This window comes from Perna viridis, chromosome 12, assembly GCF_037379345.1.
Source record: "Perna viridis isolate PV_CMFRI_1.1 ecotype Kerala chromosome 12, ASM3737934v1, whole genome shotgun sequence".
Taxonomy (NCBI): Eukaryota; Metazoa; Mollusca; class Bivalvia; order Mytilida; family Mytilidae; genus Perna; species Perna viridis.
The window spans coordinates 8,242,555-8,269,346 of NC_142456.1; the positions used below are offsets into that span (position 1 = coordinate 8,242,555).

General features: G+C 34.4%; 1 protein-coding gene and 1 pseudogene across 6 annotated transcripts; one reads left to right on the forward strand and one right to left on the reverse strand.

Annotated features, from left to right (window-relative positions):
* Positions 1 to 2,153: 2,153 nt before the first annotated feature.
* LOC148601077 (actin, cytoplasmic-like) lies at positions 2,154 to 8,944 on the reverse strand (annotated as a pseudogene). Its single transcript, XR_015916984.1, has 7 exons — positions 6,976 to 8,944; positions 5,426 to 5,599; positions 4,666 to 4,905; positions 3,852 to 3,990; positions 3,337 to 3,636; positions 2,947 to 3,066; positions 2,154 to 2,647 (listed from the first exon to the last, which is right to left on the reverse strand). The product of XR_015916984.1 is annotated as an actin, cytoplasmic-like (transcript).
* A 209-nt stretch (positions 8,945 to 9,153) lies between these two features.
* Positions 9,154 to 26,529, forward strand: LOC148601078 (uncharacterized). Of its 5 annotated transcripts, none has more exons than XM_088554475.1 (6): positions 9,154 to 9,214; positions 11,849 to 11,919; positions 12,790 to 12,846; positions 13,331 to 13,857; positions 17,656 to 17,707; positions 19,917 to 26,529. In XM_088554475.1, the coding sequence occupies exons 4-6, from the start codon at positions 13,471 to 13,473 to the stop codon at positions 24,932 to 24,934; spliced, it is 5,457 nt and encodes a 1,818-aa protein (XP_088410601.1). In that variant the 5' UTR covers positions 9,154 to 9,214; positions 11,849 to 11,919; positions 12,790 to 12,846; positions 13,331 to 13,470; the 3' UTR covers positions 24,935 to 26,529. The 5 variants fall into 5 exon arrangements, with proteins under 5 accessions (XP_088410601.1, XP_088410602.1, XP_088410600.1 ...); XM_088554473.1 differs by lacking the exon at positions 9,154 to 9,214 and adding an exon at positions 10,178 to 10,326; XM_088554476.1 differs by lacking the exon at positions 11,849 to 11,919 and having other exon boundaries at positions 9,161 to 9,214.
* Positions 26,530 to 26,792: the final 263 nt, after the last annotated feature.

Genomic DNA, 26,792 nt, shown 5'->3' on the forward strand with positions numbered 1-26,792 from the left:
TCATAAACCAATGGATGGACTTTAATTAAACGTTCGTAGAAATTTATTATTTACTTGCTCCTTCTAGTTCAGATTTATGATCCGAGTGGTTTTCTGGGGAGGGGTAGCAAAATAAAGACTTCGTCTTTTATTTATATAAGGTAGTATTCATCTCTTGTACGCAGAATGGAATTTCGTGCAAATTTCAAAGATTCTTTAGGATATACACCCATTGTGTGCCTCGTGTTTTAGATTTTGATCCAAATCAATTTTGAGGATGTGTTTATATTGATGATATTTCATATTTTGACCTACACTTAGAAAACGATGGTAAAGGAAAACTATTGACCAAACTTTAAGACAAACGTGATGACTTTTCATTCAGAATTGTCAACTTTCCTTTCATCTGTGGCAACATCCCTTCGGCTCCTGCGTATGGAGTGTTCATATCACAACTCATACGTTATGCCAGAGCTTGCCGAAACTACGCAGATTTTTTGTATCGCGCTAGAACTCTAGCAAATAGGCTTCTGGAACAGGGTTATGTTGCTATAAGATTGAAGTCATCACTACAGAAGTTATATGGTCGTTATCATGAACTCGTGGATCGTTATGGTGTATCCATCAGCACCATGAAAACTGATTTATTCAACAGGTCATAGTTTTCCTTCCCTCGTTTGTCTACCCCGGACTTAACTTTTTATGAGCAACTCGGCTGGTGTTTCTAGAAAAGCAGAGGACGCTTACCCAACCGGTGCACCTGGTCCATACTCCCAGTTTTTAGTGGAGTCCGAGTTGCTCATTTACTTTTGTTACTTTGTATGTATGATTTTAGTTACTTTATGTTCTTTGTTGTGTATGTCTGTTTTCCATATCTGGTCTTTGTCCCCGGATTACATTCTTTTGATTACCGCTATAACCTTGGTTCCCTTGATTACTCTTTCAATGTTATCTTTGTCATTGGGTGGGGTATCCATTTCGGGAGCATTGCTCACATTCTTTTAATTTTGTTATACACTAATAATTTTTATTTTTAGATTTACACATGTAAGTCTAAATCTTATCCAAGTACATATATAAAGCTTTCGGAAACAGTTGTAAAATGTAATTCTCTTTTTGTGAAATTCCACGTTGTGCAGTTTAAGTTCTTTGGAACTGTTATGCGAATAGATCGACATGCAATTGTTAGCTGTTCAATACCAAGACATCGACTATATAGATTTCGGTGAGATTTGTCATGGTGGATCCAGAATTTCCAATAATGGGTTGCTTATTTGCCTAAAAGGGAGTCCGTTTCAGATCAACCAAAATACTGGAGGATAGGAGAGGCGCCACCCTTTCATGAGTTTGCCTACTGATTATTAATCATGACAAAATTGAGTTCTCGCCTTGAGGTAATTTTTTAATAACCGGCTAGGTTTTGTTGTGAAAGAATGTTCAAAGTTACAGGCAAAACATAATGTGCAATCAATAATCACGAATTACAAGGATATGATAAAATAAGCCCGTTTTTAATGAAGGAGGCAATCGCTTATGGCGGGAGTCTGGGCCGACCCTAGAAGCTAAGCATATTTTGGTTAAAAATTAAGTTCATGAAAAAAATTCTACATTTAATTTTAAATGACACAAGGGTAATCGTCCTGCTTTTCTAGAAACACCCGCCGAGTAAAAATCAGGCAGATACTATGATACAGGTGTAAAACAAAGTAAATTTCGTTCCACTGAATTTGTTCCAATGTAATGCATATATGATATGTATAGTTGTTTGTTTTAAATCGACAATGGATGGAGAAGAAGGTGATTTGAAAGTTACCTAACAATGCAACCAAAAGTTGTTCAAATTAAAGGGTTATCTCTTTTTCTTCCACGAATTTCAATACTTTCTGTGTAATTTAATTCTTTTTAATCTTTGAAGTATATAGAAAAAAAAACAAGTATCACCTTTGAAAAAGGATGCATTTGTTATATGAAATGGGTGAAAATATCTTGAAACCAACATTTGTCAGGTGACATCTACTGCCTGGTTTTCGCATGGACTTCCTCTTAAAAGAGTTAACTTTTTTCACTTTTTCTATACGAACCAGATAATTCAATAAGTTAACACTGCAGAACCAGATAATTCGGCAACACAATAATGGCAAAAACATGGTCATAAACCTTATTTTATAATTTTTTATTTAAAACTTAACAATTCTGGTCATAATTAACTAACCTAAAATATATGCATTCTTATCACTCACAAATACATCTATTCAATTTACGAAAACAATAGACAATTTTGTTTGCTTTTTACTCACATTAATACACGTACACAAAAATACATTCATCATGTCAAGATACATACATCATTCAATAAAATGATTACTATCACAGTTATGTTGAATGAGTTGTTGAAACAATTGGACTGTTATGGTGATTGCACCGAGATTTGTTAAACATGGATCATGTATATACAGGCTAGTCTAAAAACATTTACGATGAACAATGCTAGGTCCATTTTCATCATACTCAGATTTTGTGATCCACTGCTGTTGGAAATTTGTCAAAGAACCTAGAACAGAACCACCGATCCATACAGAATATTTCCTTTCTGGAGCGGCTATGATTTTAGTTTTCATTGAGTTTGGCACGATGGCATCAAGTTCCTTATTCAAACGATCCGCAAGACCTTTAAATAAATGAGGAGATTTGATAATAGAAGATAAAGATGAGAGCTTACTGGTATTTACCTTCAAAATTGGCAATTCAACTTCAAGAAGGTAAGAACTTCGGGTCAATTCACTTTAATTTAAGGAGAATCATTTTGACTCTCTGACACATATTTGGAACAACACTGATCAAGCAAACGACTCTATAATATTTGTTAATGCATATGTAATGTATTTTAAAGCATTTCATTTCCGATGCTATTTTGGTTGAGTGCTTGTCGAAGTATGTCCTAAAAGGTGACATTAACAATCGACTTACCAGGAAACATGGTTGTCCCCCCTGATATCACAACGTTGTTGTACAGGTCTTTTCTAATGTCTATATCTGACATCATGACAGAGTCATATATCATTTCGTGAATTCCGCTGAATTCCATACCTATAGTAGAAACAATTACAATAGTTACTATTTTCTTAGGATACAAAACCACAACCAAAAGAGACCATGAATTGTTGAAGTAAATTCAACAATAAAAAAAGAGTTATCGGTACTAAATTTTACACAGATATAAATAAACATATATATTGCATTCTGAGTAATTGGCATGAACTGTTTTCAATTATATCAATGCGTGAAATAAAAGATGTATTTTTGATTTTTTTTTTACAATTTAAGAATAGCATTGGCAATCGTTAATAAACACCTTACCAGTAAATGATGGTTGGAAGAGGACTTCCGGACACCTGAAACGTTCGTTGCCAATGGTGATGACAGTTCCGTCTGGAAGTTCGTAAGATTTTTCTATGACTGATGAAGTAGCGGAAGTTGCCAATTCTTGTTCAAAGTCCAAAGCAGTATAGCACATTTTCTCTTTGATGTCTTTTACAACTTCCATTTCACCTGTAGTGACGAAACTGTATCCTCTCTCATGGAGTATCTATTGTAAATAAGCTGTTAAATCTCTACCTGCGAGATCCAACCGCTTAATAGCATGGGGTAACGTATAACCTACAAACAAAGGGAATATGTCACTGTTGGAGAGACTCGTGGTATTTACTTTCCCAACCCATAGTTATTATTTTTCATTAACAGTTTAATTTTGTTTCGCTTTTAGGGTGTGTCTCATCTTACAATTTTGACTTCATTACTTTTTTGATACTAGAAAAAAAACATGCAAGATGCAATATACACTTAATACAAGGAAAATAGAAACATATAAACACCTTCATAAATGGGTACCACGTTAGAAACACCATCTCCTGCATCCAAAACTATACCAGTTGTTCTCCCTCCACTATACATAGACAATACAGCTTGGATATATATATAAAAGGAGGGAACATTGAATGTCTCGAACATTATCTGAAAAAATATCATATTATGTTAAAACCATTCTTGTTATTTCTAAATAACTGATGTGATATTTTAAGGCCGTCTCATTAAACAATGGCAAGGCAAGTCGATATATGGATGATAAAATGAACATGATATGAAAAGAAAAAAAGTATGGGACACAAGTAATATAGGATCGACAAAATTTGATGGGGACTGGTTAGAGAGAGGGGGGACAATTTAGCCTACTGCAGGGGAACGCAAAGGTTCCTTCCCCTATCGAATACCACAGCAGGGTTCTTTAACGTGCTAGGAACGTGGCATCTTTCCCGACACGTTGCACCACTATAGTTTGCTGTCAAATTTTCCATATTATGGTCTGGCGACCCCAGCATGTAGAATGCCAGGGGTACCCAATCTTACCACCTGGGGCACACAACCCAGCTGCTCTGTGGGCAGAGAACCCTAGCCCCTGACCAATGTTCTGAACACTATTTAGTCGCCTTTTACGACAAGGTCAGTGCTGCAGCAGACCTATTCTTTTGACACCTGGACCCACAGGGGCTAAATTGATTGAAAAACAATCATTTAACATTTTAAGACATACAGCCGTGTCATACATGTATATCAAGTTTGAACATAAATATTGTCAGTAACATGTATACTCATATATTTACATACTCAAAGATACTTCTCAAATCTTACTTGTGTCATGCGCTCTCTGTTAGCTTTGGGATTAAGTGATGCCTCTGTTAACATGACAGGGTGTACTTCGGGAGCTACTCTAAGCTCATTATAGAAGATGTAATGGCAGATCTTCTCCATGTCATCCCAGTTTGTCACGATACCGTGTTCTATTGGATATTTCAATGTTAATATTCCACGGTGAATCTGGGCTTCATCACCAATATAACTGTCTTTTTGTCCCATGCCTGCCACAACACCCTATAAAATATTGGTAAAGTAATATCTACGGTAACCGATTTACTCTATTTAACACATTCATTTTAGCTGTAATGCGATTTTTTCGTTTAATTAATTTTAAACCATGTTTATAACCTTTATTTTGGGTCAATCAACATACCAAACAATACAGAAACTACACATTATATATCTGAACGAAATTCAACAGAATACAGAAATTAAGAAAAAATCGATATCGGTTAAAGTACTTGTCCGACTTGGACCCGCTGTCCTCAGTTCTATACTAATGACTATGTAAAGATGACTCCAACATTATATACAAGTTCAGAGGTAGGGCTATGAAGAAAAAATTACTTTCCTATTTTATGTAAAAAATGATGAACAATGGATTAAGTCCAGAAAATGTATTCTTAATTCGAAATAAATTGAGCAATCTAAGATGAAATGATATTTACAACATAAAAATGTATCTATATTGAACTTCAGTCAAAAGAATGGGGAGGTAGCAAAGAAATGGTATCTTATCAGTGAATAGACTGACCTGATATTTAGGTCTACCAACAATCGCTGGGAATACTGCCCTCGGTGCGTCATCTCCAGCAAAACCTGCCTTGACCATTCCAGATCCATTGTCAATAACAACGGCAGTGATATCATCCTCAAAAAGGTTGCCTGGCATTTTGTTTTTACTCAGTTTTTTTTTCTGTGTTTGAATCTAGAGTATGTAAAGTAAAATATGTAACTATGAATTTGTATTTTTAACGGGTACAATATGCAAAAACAATTTATTTCACTAAAAACTTACCCACACCATATTAGAATACTTAGGTTTAATGAAACAATAGAAGAAAATTATTTACAAATATTCAAAAAGTTTTGAGGTTGTCAGGCTTTAATATGGAAAACCTGACCACAAACCATAGTGATGCAGCGTGTTGGGGAAGATGCCACATTCCTCGCATGTTTAAGAACCCTGCTGTGGTATTCGAAAGGAGTAGGAAACCTTGCGCTCCGTCACAGGAGGCTAAATTGCCTGAACTTACCCATCCCTCTCTATTTGTAGTGGCAATCAAAATTTGTCGACCCTGTTGTCCTTGTGTCCCATCCCATTTTTCATATGTTCATTCATGTTCATTGTATCATCCATTTCATATTACATCGCCTGAATATAGCTGAAATATTGCTGCTCGGGAGTTAAACCCCAATAATCAATCATTCAATCTATTACGCTTTACTCAATAATAGATTATACAATGAAAGTTCTTGTTTTACTAATAGATTGACCGACATCTTGTATATGTAAAGTTGACTTAAGAAAAGACAATTTATATTTATAGTCTATGTTCATCATGCTGGACACTTTTATCCGAGTCAGAATTGGGCTTAACCTAACGATTTTGGAAATATATGTGAAAAACTACAGTCAGACCCTATGTTCTATTTATAGCAATGGTGGCCATGTTTTTGATAGATCAAATCGAAACACAACTTTTGTGGAAGATACCCCAAGAAACGTTTATAATAAGTGTGATTCCAATTGGTCAAGTAGTGTCAGAGGAGAAGATTTTTGGAAAAAATAACATTAAAAATAGCAGAATTTGGCTTAACCTAACGGTTTTGGAGATACATGCGAAAATCTACAGTGTGACCCCTATGTTCTACTTTTAGTAATGACGGCCATGTTTTTTGACGGATCAAAAATCTAAACACAACTTTCGTGCAGGATACCCTAACTTGGCCTAAGGAACATCTGTAATGCCTCTCGGTAGTTTCAGGGGAGATTTTTGAAAAATTGTTAATGGAGAAAGACAAAGACGGACGCCAAGTGATGGCAATAGCTCACATGGCCTTCTTCCAATTTAAGTTTTCTCTACGTTACGAAAATTGCCGCCATTCGGCTATGGTTGTTTATTATCTGGAAGGACTAGAGTTATCTTTCTTTGGTCAAATTTGACAGCGACTTCACTTTTCTTACAGAAGAGCACGAGCTGGCGATTTTTAACAATTTTAAAAAATTCATGGCGACTTAAATCTCCATTTCGCCGCCTAGATTATGCCCTGAATATTAAACACGGAATTATATTTACTTACTTTGTTTTTAATTTTCCCCTGCAGCTCTTGTGATGGCTCCTTATCAATTTATTTTTCACAATACTATTACTAAGGGGGTTTTTAACGTCCTTGACTACCCTGTCGGGTCTCGCACGGACGGTTGTTCACAATACTGTCCTCGCTCTATATATGCCCCCGTTGCTCGTGTCATTCATTTTCTCCAAATGATAAGTTTTCTCCGATACTTTCCATATATGGTAACCAGCAAACTACATAAATTTATCTGTAGGTAAGTTTTTCACCTGTCTGTTACAGCTTTATTTAAATCTTCGGAATTGAAATGGTCTATTTTTAGTTCCCGTATAAGTACTAGTATTGCTTCAACAAATTTAACTACATATGTTAATAACTGAGATCAGATTCGTAGCAATACGAAGTATTATTTTTGAATTGATTACCGAACGCTAATCCGATTTATAATCAAGTCAAGTTCAAAATAAATCTGGCAAAATAGATATTACACCAAAACTAAAACGGTTGGGATTTTTGTAAAATTAAAGCCAACTTTCTCCCTCGTCTTCTGGAAACTATTCTAGCTGCTTCGTGTTATATCTGTTCAGACCTGTATACTGCACCCATCCGATAATTCATAAGCACATTCAATTAACGGAATTACATAAGTAAAGTTGTTTTTTTTTTGCCTTTTCAGTGTAAACTTTATTTATTATTTTTTTTGTCATCTAAACTAACTCTCAAACTTTGTAACACATGTAATTGATGATTCTTTTGATATTATTTGTAAATAATTTAACTTATTCCTAATACTAGCGTTCCGGTGAAACATTAATGTCACAAGTTATCGGACATTGGTACATCAGATTTACATTTAATTTCCAGCACATCAATGCATTAAAAACAAATTATACACCTACCATTTTAGCATTTTTTAGATTTCAAACTATCAAGTACCAGTCTTAATAAACACCAGGGGAAAGTGATTCATGCATGACAAAACCCACAAAATTCACAACCGCCTTAGTTTGCCATTCCCGATCGGCTGTTGCAACGGGGTCATTTTGGGAAAAAAACTTTGTATGGGGTACTGTCACCGTACAGCTGAAGCTGGAAAAACACCCCCATTCAAGTATTTGTCTGCAAGACAATGAGTCCCATTCATATATTTTTCAGCGCGAAATACATGCCCATTCAAATATTCTGCTACTGTGTACCTAATATCTTTTTTTAATTAATAGAACATAAATAAAAACAAAGGTCTCCAGGAGGTCGCAGAAAAGGCACATAGTTGCTATATCTTTTGATCAAATCCCATACATCTGTAATTTATCAATAGGAAATGAAAAATTTACGTCCCAATCATATATTTCAACACCAGAAAAGAACGACCCATTCCAGCGGCACGTCTGTATTTACTGGTAAATAGGAAGTGAGCCATGGTAGCAGTCTTGATAAATATCAGAAATGTAACAGTAAGTGGTTCACTTATATTTTTTTTATCCAGTAACAGCTACATACCATAACTTACCCGTCATAGTTAGTCAGTTTGTTGCACTATGATAATCATTTTCAAGGGTTATCGTTCTTGTTTTGGTTAGTTTTGTAAATACTAGTTCGACAGGGGTAATTCGTGCATTTAAAATTAAATCGACTTTAATTCCTCTTCCAGAAACTTTTCAATCGGTAGATGTACTTTTGAGATATTAAAGATTAAATTATTTCCTGATTCTTTATTTGGTTGATTTAATTGGGAGATTTTTTGTGTGGTCTTCTACTCCAAAATACCTACTCCAGCAATGCCAGAGGTTGTCTGGCAAGCTATTTTCCAACTTGGTGCCATCATAACCTCTAGCATCTGACATGTTGAAAGCCACCGCAAATGTTAATTAGCTAAACATGTGTTTTGAAATACTTTATGTCTTTCATTTACATAAAAGAAGTTTAACCTACCGGAAATCGAACAATCAAAATCCTAAATATTTGTTAAATACATAGAAAACATTTGAAATGAAGACAGTTGTAAAAATGACCAGCAATTTTGAATAAGGTCACTAATTTTACGGCATACAATATATTTTTGACAAAACGAACTTAAAGTTGTTAAAGGCAATTCGTTGGTTAATTTGATATGTTCGTTTCGCAAATTCTAAAATCCGTAATTTATCAACCGGAATTATACACTCAAAAAGCTAAAAACCAAATATAAAGTTCATTTTAACTGCTTTTACAACGGATTTTCATGATTGCTGGATTTTCTCATCAGGTAAGTCATTGTTTTAATTTCTTTAGTTTAGTCACCTTCTCCCGTCAAATGGTAAAGAAACTGTATAAAAATGGAAAATAGTTTACTATAATTCTACCGATTTCAAGGAACGGGGGAACGTGCGTTACGAAATACGGAAGTAAGAGGTTGGGGTATGGAGGAACGGAATTCCAACCTTTCACGTTGTAGGAGTACCAAAATTAATACCTAAATCTGTTTGCAGAAAGAATGATATAAAGATACGTAAATATAAGGCGTATGTAGAATGTAAAAGCCTAGTTTGTTCGGTTGGTTTTTACTGCATCTTAATTCACCTCTACTGCATTGGCGCATTGGATTGGTACTGAAAATTGACGTGGTTGTTCTTCTGGTAGTTCAAAAAACCCGAACCCCATTCCAATCATTTTTTATGGGTCTTCATACCCCACGATTGTAGACTATAGCTTATGAATGAAAATACAGATCATCCCTTGCCAGAAGAACATTCCAAAAATGTGTTATCCCTTGCCAGAGAAACATTCCACAGATGTATTAGCATACCATCCTCAATCTTGCAATGCAACTTTAGCATTCGGGCAAAATAAAAGTATTATGTATCAAACATGCAACTAACATAACATATTTTTGTATAAAAAAAATTATAAAATAAACTAATGTAAGGACGCTTACCCTACCGGTGCACCTGGTCCATGCTCCCAGTTTTTAGTGGAGTCCGAGTTGCTCATTTCCTTTTGTTACTTTGTATGTATGATATTAGTTACTTCATGTTGTTTGTTGTGTATGTCTGTTTTCCATGTCTGGTCTTTGTTCCTGGATTACATTCTTTTGATAACCGTTATAACCTTGGTTCCCTTGATTACTCTTTCATCTAAATATAACCCTACAATAAGCTCCACCCACACTCTCGTCTCGCTCAATGGGAACACCACTCGGTTTTTTTCGGTCGCTCCGGAAAAGGCCGAGTGAATTTCCGATTGGTCTCGCTATTCCGCATGTAAACAGTCAACATAGCGGTGTTCTCATGTAAATTCAACAAAACTTCAATAAGAATTGTACTATTTGCCATGAATATGGTATCAGCGTACATGGAAATGACTCCGGAATCGGACTAGGTATGTGTGCAGTCGCAACGAGCGTTTGAAATGTGCTTGTCCGCGGGAAAAAAATTGTTCATGTAGTCCTATTTACCCACAGCCACCCGTTTCTGACAGGGCCTTGCAGGTCAGGGAGTAGCTGCGAAATCGTAGCTCTTGATCTTTTTTTTTTTTTTGATTTTGCGATCTAACGTTAAATAAATACACAAAAAAATTAGAGCTACGTTTCGCAGCTAGTCTCGGAGAACCACTAATTGACATATAACTTACCTATTATATATTTGTGAAGATAGACCAGTCATGAATTGACATATAATTCACTATTTTTCAAAATTAAATCTTTCTTTGAGAATGGTGCATCACTTTTCAAAACAAAACCCAATATATGACCCTTACTGAGCCCAAAAAGAATTTTCTTTTTGATGAAGCATGCTGCATTTCTCAAGCCTGCATGTTCACACTAAATCTTTTGATGGTTCAACTGTTCCACTGACCTTCAGTAATGATGATAAAGTATTTAAATAGGGTCAGTATGTTCCTATTCAGTTGAACAATACCCGGTTCTTACCTGTTGAGTTAAACTCATGTTTACTTGTCCGCACACATTATTGATCAGGCCCGGCATACCAGGCGTATGCCCCCGAAATCGGTAAGAAAATTTTTTGCCCACATATTTTTTGCCTTGCTTTGCACTGCATTTATTTCAATTACCCCCCCCCCCCTCAACTCAAATCCTGGATCCGCCCCTATTGATTTCCATTAACTGGTAATTAGGGTCAATGTAATGGATAAAATAACAATAGGGAAACATACAAATGCAAATATCATTTAAATGCAGCATGATGTGTTAACATCCAGAACCTGAAATGACAGGAATGCCATCACACTTCAGCATGGTTTCCTGAAAAGAATGCTCCTTTTTCAATTTCAGATTTTTTTTGGGTAAAATAGTGAATTATATGTCATTTGGTCTATCCTTGTATATGTCAATTGGTGGGTTACATGTCAGTTGAGATATAATTATATATATCAATTAGTGGTTCTCCCTGACCTGCCTAGTATGGTACATGTAGTACTAAGGGACCATGGCTTTGTCTGTAACATGTGCCTTTGATAGATTATGCCGTATGGCAGCACATCGTTTTGACCCAAACCTGACATATCTACATCAATTTAAACAAGAGCCTTGTAATCCCTTTTGGGATTCATTGTCCGGAGCTGTTTTCTAATTTGGCCGCCAAATCAGAAAACAGCTTTGGACACTGAATGATGAATATAATAAATAATCATGAATTCCACCCCCCACCCCCCCACCAAAAAAAAATATCTTCCTCTTAGCACAAATACTGCACAAGTTATGTTTAAATAGCTTATTTATTTAATTGACATAAATAATACAATGTTCATGCACATATAACATGACAGTCTGAGGGGGAGGCATATTACCCCCCTTCATCTGTACGTCTGGAATACACATGATCATGGGTTCTCCAGCTATCTCCTCGTACAGTTTTTGAACTACATCTATAATATTTTACAGAATGCTATACATGATGAAGGTGTGCAGGGCCAAAGGACTTTGATTTTTGTGAAATATTACAGAAATTGGTGGTAGGTACACTTAGTCATTTTACTCAGAAATATATGGATAATGGCTTGTCCGGCTATCTCCTCGTACAGTTTTTGAACTACATCTAATATATTTTACAGGATATTTCTACACATGATGAAGGTGTGCAAGGTCAAAGGATTTTGAATTTCATGAAATATTACATAAATTGGTGATAGTTAGACTTAGTCAACCATTCAACGGAATTATATAAAAGTTTGCTCATTTGTTCCTTAGTATATCTTCGTAAGATGACATTTGGGATTTTTTATCCATGAATAGATACTGCTGCCTGTACTTACATTGTAAAATGGAACATAGGGGTCAGAAGACATTTTTTTTTTAAAACAATTAAAAAAATTCTGGTTCAGGTCATGAAAATGCTATTATGTCAAGTTGGTATAATTGTTCCTTAGGGTATCCTGCACAAACTGATTGTTTAAAATTTTTGATTGGTTGAAAAACATGGCCATCATTATTTAAAAATACAACATACATACATGCTATTTTTGCTATTTTTTCCTCAACTATAGAAGAATAAAGTATGAAAGCTATTCATAAGATAAACATACATGTACATGTAATATTCTGAGTTGACTTGCAGTATTGAAGTTTGTGGCCATTTTTCAGTTGCCCTGATTCCAATGACTTTTTGTTTCATGACGAAACACTGTATTCTAAGTTGAATGATGATGATGAAAATTTGTTCTGGGTGACCATTTTCAAAATGGCTCCCATTTTCCCTCTAATTTGTACACTTGCTTTAATTTCAGTATTATTTGGTTTATGAAGTAAACATGGTCTTCTAAGTTTAAGTGATGATGAAAGTGATGTATGGCTATGATTTAACTTCATTTTATATTCTTTTTCAGCAAATGTACAGTCAGCTAATGCCCCCTAACACCCAGTGGAATAACAAGGCATTTGGGGTGAGTCTGCCCAAAAGTTTTTTTCCCAGAGGTTCTAAAAACACTTTGAAGGCATTTCAAACATTTTACAGTGCCTTAAGTACCTGTACTCAGTTGAACTTACAGCATTTATCAAAACTCTTTTTCAGCATTCATCAATAGATACTTTTTTTCAGCATTTGTCAGTAGATACTCTTTTTCAGCACTTTTTGGTCAAACATGGTAACAAAGCATGATACCTTTACTTACTTAGTTACATATAATATGGCATGGTTTTCCAGGCGAGCGATTGAGGCACTTCAAGAGCCTCTTGTTTTGATAGCTGACACTGTGCACCAGGTACAATGTGCATTTATATGAATTTGGATGATTCACTGATTCAATTAAAATTAACTGTATGCATGTTTTGGTAAAATTGTTCAGAATATCGTTTTCATTCTGCTTTAGCATGTTCAATTTTTGGTTATTAAATTACATGTGCATGCATGTTCTCTTTCTTTTGCAGGTCATACATGTAAAGGTATAATTCATTTGATTCATCAACAACTTGAACTACATGAATTGCCAGGAAAAATAATTTTGAAGACAAGTTATCTATTTTTCACTAAGGGGACTAACACAGTACTCATTCCTGAAAAATAATACATGTACATGTATAAAACAATGGCAATGGAACAATTTCAAACCCAGATACATGTACCAGATAACAAAGTTGTTTTCACAGTCATTGACAGCATGACAGGTGAAATTGTTCAAACTGGAACTTTCGAACAAGCAATGGATTATGAATGTAGTGAAGATTCTAAAGAACTATTGTCAGCAACTGTCAAGACTGAAAAAGAGGACATTGATTCTGATGCACTAGACAAAGAACAAAACATCATCTCTGATACTGACTGGAGAGATTTCGGGCTTGACGTGGTAAAGAAAGAAACAAGTCAAGAGCATACTCCTACCTTACAGACTTCTACTGAATTTGAACCACTTATATTAGATGTATTTTGCAAGGATGAGATTGAATTTGAACAACAGGTAAATACATGTATTGCATGGGAAGAGGACATTATAAATACTTATAAAGCTGTTGCTAATACAATGTACAATTTAGAGCATAGAATATACAAAAATAGCAATACAAAAGACAGGTATTGTTACAGTACAGCCTATATGTGTATATGGCAGGGATTGAATGTGAGAAATACATTGTACTACAACCAGTTAATTTTAATGAGTACCAAAATGTTCCACTGATATTTGGGTACAACACTTGTAAATTTTGCAGAATCCCACAAATTTTAGCAAGTGGAAATAATTTCTACTTAACCCTTATTGTGCTGTGCCCGGACTAGTTCGGGATTGAGGTTTTCCCTTCTTAGTCAGCTGTATATGTTCGCCAATTGAATGTAGGCTTTAAATAAACATTTATATTGCTTAAATAATGTTTAAAACAAGCAATTTGATTGTTGTCTCGCATAATTTTAACGAGAATATTTAGGGTTAAAATATTTGCATATGAATAGCCGTAATGGCTGCTTTTCTCCCTCAGCACAAGGACTTTTTTTGTGAACTTCTGAACGATTCTGAACTGATTGTGAAGGTGAATTTTGGAAGGTTTCAATTCATTGGACGATGATGAACAGCCACCAGAAAACAATAATGGAGATTTCCTGATGGAAAATTGGCTGTCTGTGGACAAAAAATACATTCACATTATTGTATATCTTTATTTTCACACCTTAATTAATATTTACAGGTAAAATTTGGTTATAATTACAAACTATATTAGCATATAAAAGTACAGGTACTCACCTTTCCAACGATTTATGACACGACCACATAATCAAGTTGCTATAAGCATTAGAACAGTCCATACCCTTTTCAATCAGAATATAAAAAAAATGGCCAGGCACAACATCTATGCCCTATAAATTACATGTAGCACTACAAGGGTGTAAAAGATTGATTTTTAACAATTATTTAGCAAATATTTCTTGCTAAATTTGATCAATATCAGGCTTATAGATGGGGCAGAAGGTAAGGCTTTGCAAGGCAATTCCTAAGTCCAGCATGGCATACTGTACAGGCTGTATATACATTGTATTTTAACCATACTCTGATATTGTTTTGATCCTGCATTAAAAAAGTGATGAAACTGTTTTTACATGTAAATACAGGTATGAAGTGATTAGATATGCAGTACCTGAACTGATCCATGCAGTTATAATTTTGATCATTTATCAATCACTGATCAGTTTCCAATCTGTCAAACTGATCAGTTGAAAAGGTAATTGCATCTTTTTTACATCACGTGACTGATGATCTGTTTATATATTTTAAGGATCAATTTGTTTGGGTTTTTCATTTGTACACGTACATGTACATTGTGCATGTATGTACTAAATTTTATAAATTCAGACATTTTAAAAATTAGTTTACTTGTCTATTTTGCTTATTATTTTTAATGAAATATAAAATGTTGATTTATTATTTTTAGCTCTTGAAAGGGAAATTCAATATAGCACTTTATTTGATTCTTCTGATATTTATATGAACCAATCATCCATCATTTGACATAACAAAACTGTGATCAGATCAGTCATTGATCTATCAAAAGTTGAACAGATCAGTGCAGGGACTTTAATTTATTCCTACTGTGCCCACCAAATTGACTTTATACTGTTTCATTGAATGATTGGGGATCTCCAGCTTTGTAGTTATCTTAAGGTACATGTAAATGTAGTTATGGGCGTGGCCTAAAGATACAGGGGGAAATGTGCATGTACAAAAGTACACATGTATTGCTTTATTTAACACTGTACATGTACATTGTACATACATCAGAGTTTTCCCCAGGATTTTCAGATAGTACTGTATTCAGCGCACTTGACATTACGTTACTAGTATGTCTCGTGTCGAAACGTACCACTTTGTATTTAATGTATTATAAATATATAAACTGTGATAAACTAACCATAATGTTTAAGCGAAATAAAATTATATCTCTGTTTCCTGTTACCCGACTGACTGTGGAATTTCACTCCCGACTGTGTCAAAATTTTCAAAAAAATCTCTATATAAAAAAGCCGACAGACGGGAAACTTTTAGCACCGGTCTGTCTTTTCATACATTTTCCTACGTGGCTACTTCTGGTTTTCAGGTTATTCAGACGGGAAACTTTTAGCACCGGTCTGTTTTTTCATACATTTTCCTACGTGGCTACTTCTGGTTTTCAGGTTATTCTCGAAAAAATGGCTGCCCACATGTTGACCACAAGCAGTCTTTTCGCCATTTGGCTGAAAAAAAAATGTCAACATGTGGGCTATGAGAGGCTTTTAATGAAATGAGTGGAGGACTAGAACATGCTAGATGAAATCAAATTGTGTCAATTGCCATTAGTATGATTTGGTTATTGCCACTTTAAAAAAAATCCCTACCTACATGTACATGTAACTGTCCATTTTTTTCTGGCATGTAACAGGAAACAGAGGTATAATTTTATTTGGCCTAACTGCAATTGGTTTTAAGGGCTAATCACCTTGTAGGATGCTGTAAATGACCTTGTGGCACACGTTTTCTGTCATAAGTAATTTTTAATCACCTTGTAGGATGCTGTAAATGACCTTGTGGCACACGTTTTCTGTCATAAGTAATTTTTAATTCTCAAATTTGAATTTATAGCATAGCGCTGGTAGCAAGATAGCACAGTACATATCTTGATAGCGCAGCGCTTTATGGACCTGGAGAGAACACGTTTTAAGGGCTAATCACCTTGTAGGATGCTGTAAATGACCTTGTGGCACACGTTTTCTGTCATAAGTAATTTTTAATTCTCAAATTTGAATTTATAGCACAGCGCTGGTAGCAAGATAGCACAGTACCTATCTTGATAGCGCAGCGCTTTATGGACCTGGAGAGAACACGTTTTAAGGGCTAATCACCTTGTAGGATGCTGTAAATGACCTTGTGGCACACGTTTTCTGTCATAAGCAATTTTTAATTCTCAAATTTGAATTTATGGCACAGCGCTGGTAGCAAGATAGCACAGTACCTATCTTGGTAGCGCAGCGCTTTATGGACCTGGAGAGAACACGTTTTAAGGGCTAATCACCTTGTAGGATGCTGTAAATGACCTTGTGGCACACGTTTTCTGTCATAAGTAATTTTTAATTCTCAAATTTGAATTTATAGCACAGCGCTGGTAGCAAGATAGCACAGTACCTATCTTGATAGCGCAGCGCTTTATGGACCAGGAGAGAACACTGTACATGTATCTAGTCATATACCAACATGTAGATGTATAAACTGCAATTGGTTTTAAGGGCTAATCACCTTGTAGGATGCTGTAAATGACCTTGTGGCACACGTTTTCTGTCATAAGTAATTTTTAATTCTCAAATTTGAATTTATAGCACAGCGCTGGTAGCAAGATAGCACAGTACCTATCTTGATAGCGCAGCGCTTTATGGACCAGGAGAGAACACTGTACATGTATCTAGTCATATACCAACATGTAGATGTATAAACTGCAATTGGTTTTAAGGGCTAATCACCTTGTAGGATGCTGTAAATGACCTTGTGGCACACGTTTTCTGTCATAAGTAATTTTTAATTCTCAAATTTGAATTTATAGCACAGCGCTGGTAGCAAGGTAGCACAGTACCTATCTTGATAGCGCAGCGCTTTATGGACATGGAGAGAACACTGTACATGTATCTAGTCATATACCAACATGTAGATGTATAAACTAATGACATGATTAGACTTTTTTTATTAATTAAGGTGAACATATGAATATACATTTATATGTACAAATGTATCATTGTTTTCCAGAAAGAAATTTCCGAAGAAACAGAAACTCCTGACAAACAGCAACATATTTCTGGTAAGTAAAGATTACTCTTGTTGATTTGTTCAAATGAAGATTGATTGAAATGAATGGAATAACTTGAGTACTAAATCAGTGTGCATTTCATACCATTAAAAAAATCATAATAATGTACATATGCATGTACGAAACATTTTAAGTCTGTCGAAACAATTGAATTAAAATTACTGAATGTACCCATTTCGGTAAAAACTGTATAATTTTGTCATCCTCATCAGAGACAAAAACATGAGTTTTAATGACTGTTTTCATTTGTAAAAGAAAAAATCTCGCACATGGGACTGGGTCGATTGGGATGAACTGTAGAAAGGTTTACAGGGTTGTACACGTATATATATCTGAAATCAGTGTTAAAGATGAACATGCAGTTTAAACATTTAAGAAAAAACAGTTCTAAATTATATAGAATATGCAAATTTATGATTGCAATTTTATTTCACTTTTTGAGAATGAGTGTATAGTTCTATTTTCACAAGAATCAACAGCACTTTAATCGTTATCTGAAATGTTACTCAATGTTACTTTGAACATTGTTTATATACGATGTACATGTTTAATTGTAGATGTACCTCTACTATTTTGAGCATATTTGTGTAACTTTTGGGTACTTATAAAAGGGGGAAACCTTTGTCATCATCTTTGGGATTCCCTAGAATGACCAGGAAAAGGGTCAACCTAAACCTTAGATCACTTTACTTAACCCCTTATGAACTTTCAGGATTGGTTCAGTTTACCAAGTTTCAATGTATATATAAACTGATATAAAAGGAACTTCAAAAGTGTCTTCTGTAGAGAGGTTTTCAGATTATTCAGGGTTCAGTTTAGACAGATTTCATTCAATTATGGTACATGTATGTCATTGTTCTTAGGAGAGCCTGTTTTCATCAGTGTCTTCTGTTGGTAGTTAGTTTCTGTCCAATACCTTGACATTTAGTGAATTTGTCTGTAATAAATATGATAAATGTTCAATACCACAAATTGAGGAGGGTAGGTTTAAATTGTTTAAAACTAAAGGGGAAAAAAGAAACAGTCTTTAAAAAAATGTAACAGTGGTCATGTTGAGTTAAGCTGTTCAATACAGCAGAATATGTCTTCATTGGAATTTTGAAACTGAACAACTCATTTTAAAATTTCTGTCTTATTGAAGTAGCTGGGTAACTTTCTTGTCTTTTATCAGCTTAGTTCCTAACCGAATTAATTAGTCATAAACAATATAAAGTTAGGCATCATACATGTATATTAAAAGTTAGGCATCATACATGTATGTTAAAAGTGAGGCATCATACATGTATTTTAAAAGTTAGGCATCGTACATGTATGTTAAAAGTTAGGCATCATTCATGTATGTTAAAAGTGAGGCATCATACATGTATTTTAAAAGTTAGGCATCATACATGTATGATAAAAGTCGGGCATCATACATGTATTTTAAAAGTTAGGCATCATACATGTAATTTAAAAAATTAGGCATCATATATGTATGTTAACTGTTTGAAATTTATGGTTGCACATGTATCAAGCTGTGTTTATCATGATAGTCTTATGTATTAAATCTTTTGTAATATTGTACTCCTGTTCTGTAGAAGAGGAGGTATACTACTCTACCCATTTTCTGTAATTCTGTAACAAATTTTTTAGCTACTGTAAATCACAGGCTGTTCATATTTTTTTTTTTACAAAACTTCATATTGGTGCACTAAATTTGGAAATGCTTTTTTTTTTTTTCTTATCTGACATCTACTTCTTTTTTTTTCAATGAAATAAACTGAAATTTCCTTATATGTACAAAATTTTTATCAAATTTTCCTTAGCAAATTTTAATCACTGTTTTACTATGGAGTAGGATTTTCGCAGGGATTCTATTTTTGGGCACATTGATGTGGTCTGTCTCAAATTGCCAAAATATATTCTGCAAAATATTTACTCAGAGATTACAAATGAAAATAATTTGTGCATCACTTTGCATCTACCAAAATAAGAAATGCCAAAATAACCCACTATACAGGATATTTCTTACTTTATTGTTATGGAAATTGGGGTTAACACTAGTGAGCTGTTGCTCATACATGTATATTTCTTGTTTTGAATTAAAGTTTCTGTCAACTAATATACAGACATACAGTGATAAACAATATTGTTTGAAGGAATTAAAAACACATATTTATTGCATCTAAAACTGAGTAAATTTTTTAAAATTATTTTTCAGAATTTGCAAGTTTTGCTGTGAAGCAGTCCAGATCAAAATCTCATACAAAGCAAACCAGGAGAAGAAAACACAGTGAAATTAATTTTCCCGAAAAAAATAATACATTAATGTTGCCTAACCAGGGTGTAGAGCATACCCATTTAGGCAGACAAGTTATAACAAAATTGAAGAGAAAGATAGAAGCAAATGTAGGGCATTCTGGTAAATCAACAATAAGTGAACTACAAAAAATACTTGAAGCATACAAAACATGTAACATCTATATGGCAAACTTAACTGGCCTCTACTACAGAGCGATTCCAGATACTCTGGTCGACAAAGGTGACAATATGGATGCCAGCATGGCATTAAAAGAAATGATTACCATTTTGGTTGCTGTCAATATGACAGGCAAGGACAGGCGCCCTCTGTTGGTAATTGGCAACAGTAATGAACCTCCATGCTTTGGTAAAGTTAATTATTTACCTGTAGAGTACCATTATAATGACAATGCCTTAATGAATTCTAATATTTTCATGGGTTGGATAAAAAAGTTCAACATTGAAATGAGAAGACAGAAAAAAAAAGTACTTTTATTGGTAGACAACTGCAATGCCCATCTGAATTCAACTTGTAAATCGCTTACTAATGTATATGTATTTTTACTTCCGCCAAATTCCTGTGAGCACGGAATTGTCAGAAACCTTAAAGCACACTATCGTAGCAACTTGTTGAAAAATGTAACCACAACAGTAGAGTCACCTAAAGTAAAACTCAGTGCTGCTCAAGTGGCCTGTAAAATATCACTATTAGATGCCCTCCATGATCTGAGAAAGGCATGGTCTAAGGTCAAAGCATCTACAATAAAAAACTGTTTCAAGAAAGTTGGAATTATTCATCCAAACATTCAACTACAAAAGGACAAAAGAAGTATTCGTACACCTCCAAATATGTCAGAAACCTCCTTTGATCAGTTTGTGGACATAGATTCTGCTTTACCTTGTAGTGTGTTGCCAACAGGTCATGACGTCTACAAAGAAAAATGTGTTAACCTAATTGATAAAGATGGCAGCCATTCAAAATTTGACAAAGGTCCTGAGAATTACAACATTCAAACAACCCGTCATATTGAAGACAACTGCAATACCTTATCTGCCAGAGGTCAAAAGAAAACATGTAGCAACAGCCATAAGAACGATAATGATAGAGGTATTAACATTTCTATATCAGCCAAAAATCAAGAACATGTGGACAACCCAGAAGAAAATGCTAATGAGGGGGTCAACAGTATTGTTTCTGCTGCTGCTGAAAACCAGATAGACTCTAAAAATAAAGTGACAATCAGTTCAATATCTGCTGAAAACCAGGCGGACATTAATGATGAAGACATTAACAATTCAATATCTGCTGAAAATGAAGAGAATTCTGACACCCAGGTGAACCAAAAAGACAGTAATGAACATTGCAACACCATTAGAGCAAAATATAAAGAGGGCTGTGACAACCCTGTAAACATTTTAAATTTTTCAGTTACTTCAAGGAAAAGATACACAGCTGCCTTCAAATTAGAATGTGTTGATTACGCGAAAGAAAAGGGAAACAAAGCCACAGCACGGCATTACAGCATCAATATATCCACTGTTCGTGACTGGCGTAAACAAGAAAATCTTCTACGCATGACCAATAAGACCAGGAGAATGAATTGTGGTAGTAAAAAAAGAAACAAAAATCCAATTCAAATTATCAAAAATGATGAGAAGGCCTGTTTAAACTTTGCAGAATGTCAACAGAAATGTGATGATGTAGTGGAAAAAGAGATGTCAGTTACTTCAAGAAAGAGTTACACAGCTGCCTTCAAATTAGAATGTGTTGATTATGCAAAAGAAAAGGGTAACAGAGCGACAGCAAGGCATTACAGCATCAATGAATCCATTGTTCGTTTGTGGCGTAAACAAGAAAATCTTCTACTTCAAACAAAAAAGACCAAGAGAGCGAATCGTGGAAGCAATAAAAGAAACCGAAACAAAGTTTACAAAAATGAAGAAGATACAAGTATCTGTTCAAACTTTGCTGAACGCCAACAGGACTGTAAAAATGTGTTCGGAAATGAGGGTAACAATTTCTCCAAATCAGAATCTCCTGAACTTTGCAATAGGTATAACAAAGATGATAAAAATAGTAAAGATTCTGAATGCAATGAATGTCAAGAAAAATGTGGCAATCAAATGAACCATAATGTTCCTTATTCAGTATCAGCCGAATATCAAGACAATTGTAATAACAAGGTACATGAAGACAACTGCAATACCTCATTTGCTGGAAGTCAAAAGAAAACATGTAGCAACAACCATAAGAACAATAGTGTTAGTGGTATTAATATTTCTATATCGGCCAAAAATCAAAAACATGTGGACAATCCAGAGGAAAATGCTAATGAGGGCGTCAACAGTATTGTTTCTGCTGCTGCTGAAAACCAGATAGACACAAGAAATAAATTCATGATCAGTTTAATATCTGCTGAAAACCAGGCCGACATTAATGATAAAGACATTGACCATTCAGTATCTGCTGAAGGTGGCACTTTTGATATAGACATTGTCAATTATATATCTGCTGAAGATGAGGATGACGAGAATTGTGACACCCAGGTGAACCAAAAAGACAGTAGTGAACTTTGCAATACCATTAAAACAAAATATAAAGAGGGTAGTGACAACACTGTAGACATTTTAAATTTTTCAGTTACTTCAAGGAAAAGTTACACAGCTGCCTTTAAATTACAATGTGTTGATTACGCGAAAGAAAGGGGTAATAGAACTACAGCACGGCATTACAGCATCAATGAATCCATTGTTCGTGCTTGGCGTAAACAAGAAAATCTCCTACGCCTGACTAATAAGACCAAGAGAGCAAATCGTGGTAGTAAAAAAAAAAACAAAAAGCCCATTCAAATTATCAAAAATGATGAGAAGGCCTGTTTAAAATTTGCAGAATGTCAACAGAAATGTGATGATGTAGTGGAAAAAGAGATTTCAGTTACCTCAAGAAAGAGTTACACGGCTGCCTTTAAATTAGAATGTGTTGATTATGCAAAAGAAAAAGGTAACAGAGCCACAGCAAGGCATTACAGCATCAATGAATCCATTGTTCGTTTGTGGCGTAAACAAGAAAATCTTTTACTTCAAATAAAAAAGACCAAGAGAGCGAATCGTGGAGGCAATAAAAGAAACCGAAACAATGTTAACAAAAATGAAGAAGATACAAGTATCTGTTCAAACTTTGCTGAATGCCAACAGGACTGTAAAAATGTGTTCGGAAATGAGGGTAACAATTTCTCCAAATCAGAATCTCCTGAACTTTGCAATAGGTATAACAAAGATGATAAAAATAGTAAAGATTCCGAATGTAATGAGTGTCAAGAAAAATGTGGCAATCAAATGAACCATGAAGTTCCTTATTCAATATCAGCGGAATATCAAGACAATTGTAACAAGGTACATGAAGATAGATTAGATGTCACTGAAAATGTTGATATTCATGTAATTGGGTCAGGAGATAAGTTCAACACAATAAAGCCAAGCAAGCGAAAACGCAATGACATTGTGTTGGCAGAAAAGTATGAGGCTATTAGATTACTCGATAAAGGTGTCAAACGGAAAGATGTATGTCTAGAACTGAAAATTTCACAAGCTCAGTGTTCTAGAATATACTCCAAGAAGGATGAAATATGTAAAGCCATTGAATCTAACTCAAATGTTAAGCGCAAGCATTTTAAACATGGCAAAGATCCTGAAGTAGAAAAGGCTCTTATTGAGTGGTATAACAATGCAAGATTATGGGACCTGCCTATTTCTTGCAAAATTCTTGCTGATAAGGCTAAAGACCTTGCCAAGCAGTTAAATAAACCAGACTTTCAGCCAACAACAGGTTGGCTAGCTAGATGGAAAGAAAGAAACAACATTATATTTGGACACTCAAAAAGTGAGAAAAGAGATGCTTGCACTATTGGAGTAGATGAATGGACATCTGGTGTTCTTCCATACATATTAAAATCATATAAACCATGTGACATCTATAATGCAGGTGAAACTTGTCTCTACTACAGAGCAATTCCTGTTACCCTTGATGACAAAAGTGACAATGTAGCGTGCTTTAGGAAATCAGAAGACCGCATTACAGCACTAGTTGCTGTCAACATGACAGGGGATGACAAGCGCCCTCCATTGGTCATAGGTAGTGTTAAATATCCTCGCAGTTTTAATGATAATAATCATCTTCCCTTAGAATACCATGCTAATGATAATGCCTTAATGACATCTAACATCTTCTGTGAATGGGTGAAAAAATTTGATGAAGACATGCGCAGACAGAAAAGAAAAGTGATTTTGCTAGTAGAGACATGCAGTGCCCATCAGAAAATAGCTTGTAAATCACTAACAAATGTACATGTAAGGTTACTACCACCAAATATCACCACTAAAATACATCCCTGTGAGCAAGGTGTCATTAGGGATCTTAAAGCGCATTATCGTAGTACCTTAGTGAAAAACATAACTAAGGTAATAGAGTCAACAGAAGAGAAGCCTAGTGCTTCACAAGTCGCCCATAAAATATCATTATTAGATGCCCTACATAAACTTAAGAAAGCATGGTCTTTGGTCCCTGCCACTACGATAGTGCATTGTTTCAGGAAAAGCGGGTTAATCACTGCAGACATTAAACTTACCACCAGTTACAACAGTGACATTTCTCTAACACCTCCTAATATGTCAGACACCTCTTTTGCCCATTTTGTCGACATGGATTCTGCAGTACCTTGTGTTGAGTTGCCAACTGATCAAGACATCTGCAATTCTGTTCTTTCTGAACGTCAACAGAGTATAAAGAACCCAGTAGAAGGTCAAGGATATTGTGACAACCCTGCTGTACTTCTTGAGAGTTCTGATAAAGTAGCTGAACGCAAAAGAAATGATGAATCGTCTAAAAGTCAAGAACATTGTGATAAACCAGCTGAACATCAAGAGCATTCAGACAATTAATGTAGCTAAAGTCAAAAGAATTTATGAAAGCACTGTTTACAATCAGACAGACTTAAGAATTCAACGATTTTGTCTGAATTAAGCCTATTTAATAAGTTGAGATACCAAATAAGTAACATACTTCCTAACGTGAAGAGATAGTAATCATACCTGGTAATGTTAACAATTTTCTTAATGCCACCAAAGTTTATTATTTTATTATTTTTTTTTTCATATAAGGTTTTCCTAATCACAACATCGGGGTTTGACGTGTGCCTAGAATTGGAAAAAAAAATTCTTTATTTTAGTAGATTTTTTTAACAATCTAAGATTTGTTTAAAGTATTCACTATAAAGAGTAATCAAAGGAACCAAGGTTATAGCGGCGACCAAAAGAATGCAATCCAGGGACAAAGACCAGACATGGAAAACAGACACACACAACAAAGAACATAAAGCAACCAAAATCATACATAAAAAAACTATAGTTATTTTGCACTGTCTGTCTGTTCAAGGTCTTTTAGTTTTATCTTTTTGAAAGTTTTCTTTACCGAGACTGTTTTCTAATACAACCATTTGTTTTTAGCCAACTTTTTCTGCCTTCATTTATATGATATTCAACATCATTTAGAAACCAAGGCTCAGTGGCAGATGTGGGAAGACAAAAATTTAGATAATTTTGAGTTATATTTAGACAAACAGCATAGGACTTTGTTTTTATATAACTTCTGATATAGTTCTAATACAATTCCTTTTATATCAAATAAAGTATCTTTCAAATCATTAAATATATTTCAGGTTATTATTCAGCTTAATAATATTCTATCATTGCTGCAAATAAAATAAGCACTAAACTAGACTTGAAAACAAATGAAGATTTGAGGGAGTTTTTTTTTCAAATTTTGGCCTTGAATTTGCTTTTCAGGAATTTAGTTTTTGCAAAAGTGTCAAGAAACATAAGCAGGTTTTTTCATGATGGTACTATTTTGTTCTCTGATAATTTAATTTCTACATTAGAAAAATGTTTTAAGTTAAAGTCTTCTACATAAGACAGTGTTATTTAGGGAGAGTCTCTTACTTTTGTTACATTTTGTAACAGGTAATTCGTATTTAGATTAACATTAAATCAATGCATATTTATGATTACAGCATAATTTTACATCATGTAATCGTTGGGTCACTAGAAATAGTGAGTATAGTACTATTTTCACAAAATAGAAATACCGCAAGTGTTAACTGTACTTCAATTTTTTTCACTGAAGAAAATTCTGTGTACCAATGAGTCAAATATTAAAATCCTTGAATGTACATACATTGGAAATGATTACTCTATACAGTGTTTTCTTATGCAGTGATGAATTTTTAATGTCGTTTTATATTTGGGTCATTTCTAATGTTTGTGGCTACTTCATTTGATTCAATACAATAGGTCATTTTCAGTTGTTATGTACAGAATTGTAAAAATTGTAATATAATGTACGTGTATATGAAAAAAAAAATGATAGGGTTTTCCTAAGTGCACACTGTCATATGCATTTTATTGTAATTTTTATCATTGATCATAATCTGTAAAATACAGTTTTTTACTGCAATAAAACGTGAAAATATAGTATGTTATCCATTGTTAGTGTTGGTGGAAGTTTGGTTGTTAGGAAGCATTGACATTTTACTTTCATGAGTGTTTTGGAAATGCTATGATTAAATTTGAAAACAAAATAATACTATTGGTATAGAACATTGCGTTACATATATCCAATGGCCTCGTTATAAAAGTACAAGTCAGTGTCAACAGGAAAATAATTTTCACAAAGAAAGAAAGATAAATGTACATGATATAATGAAACATGACATTTCAGTACAAAACCCTGTATCAACGAAAA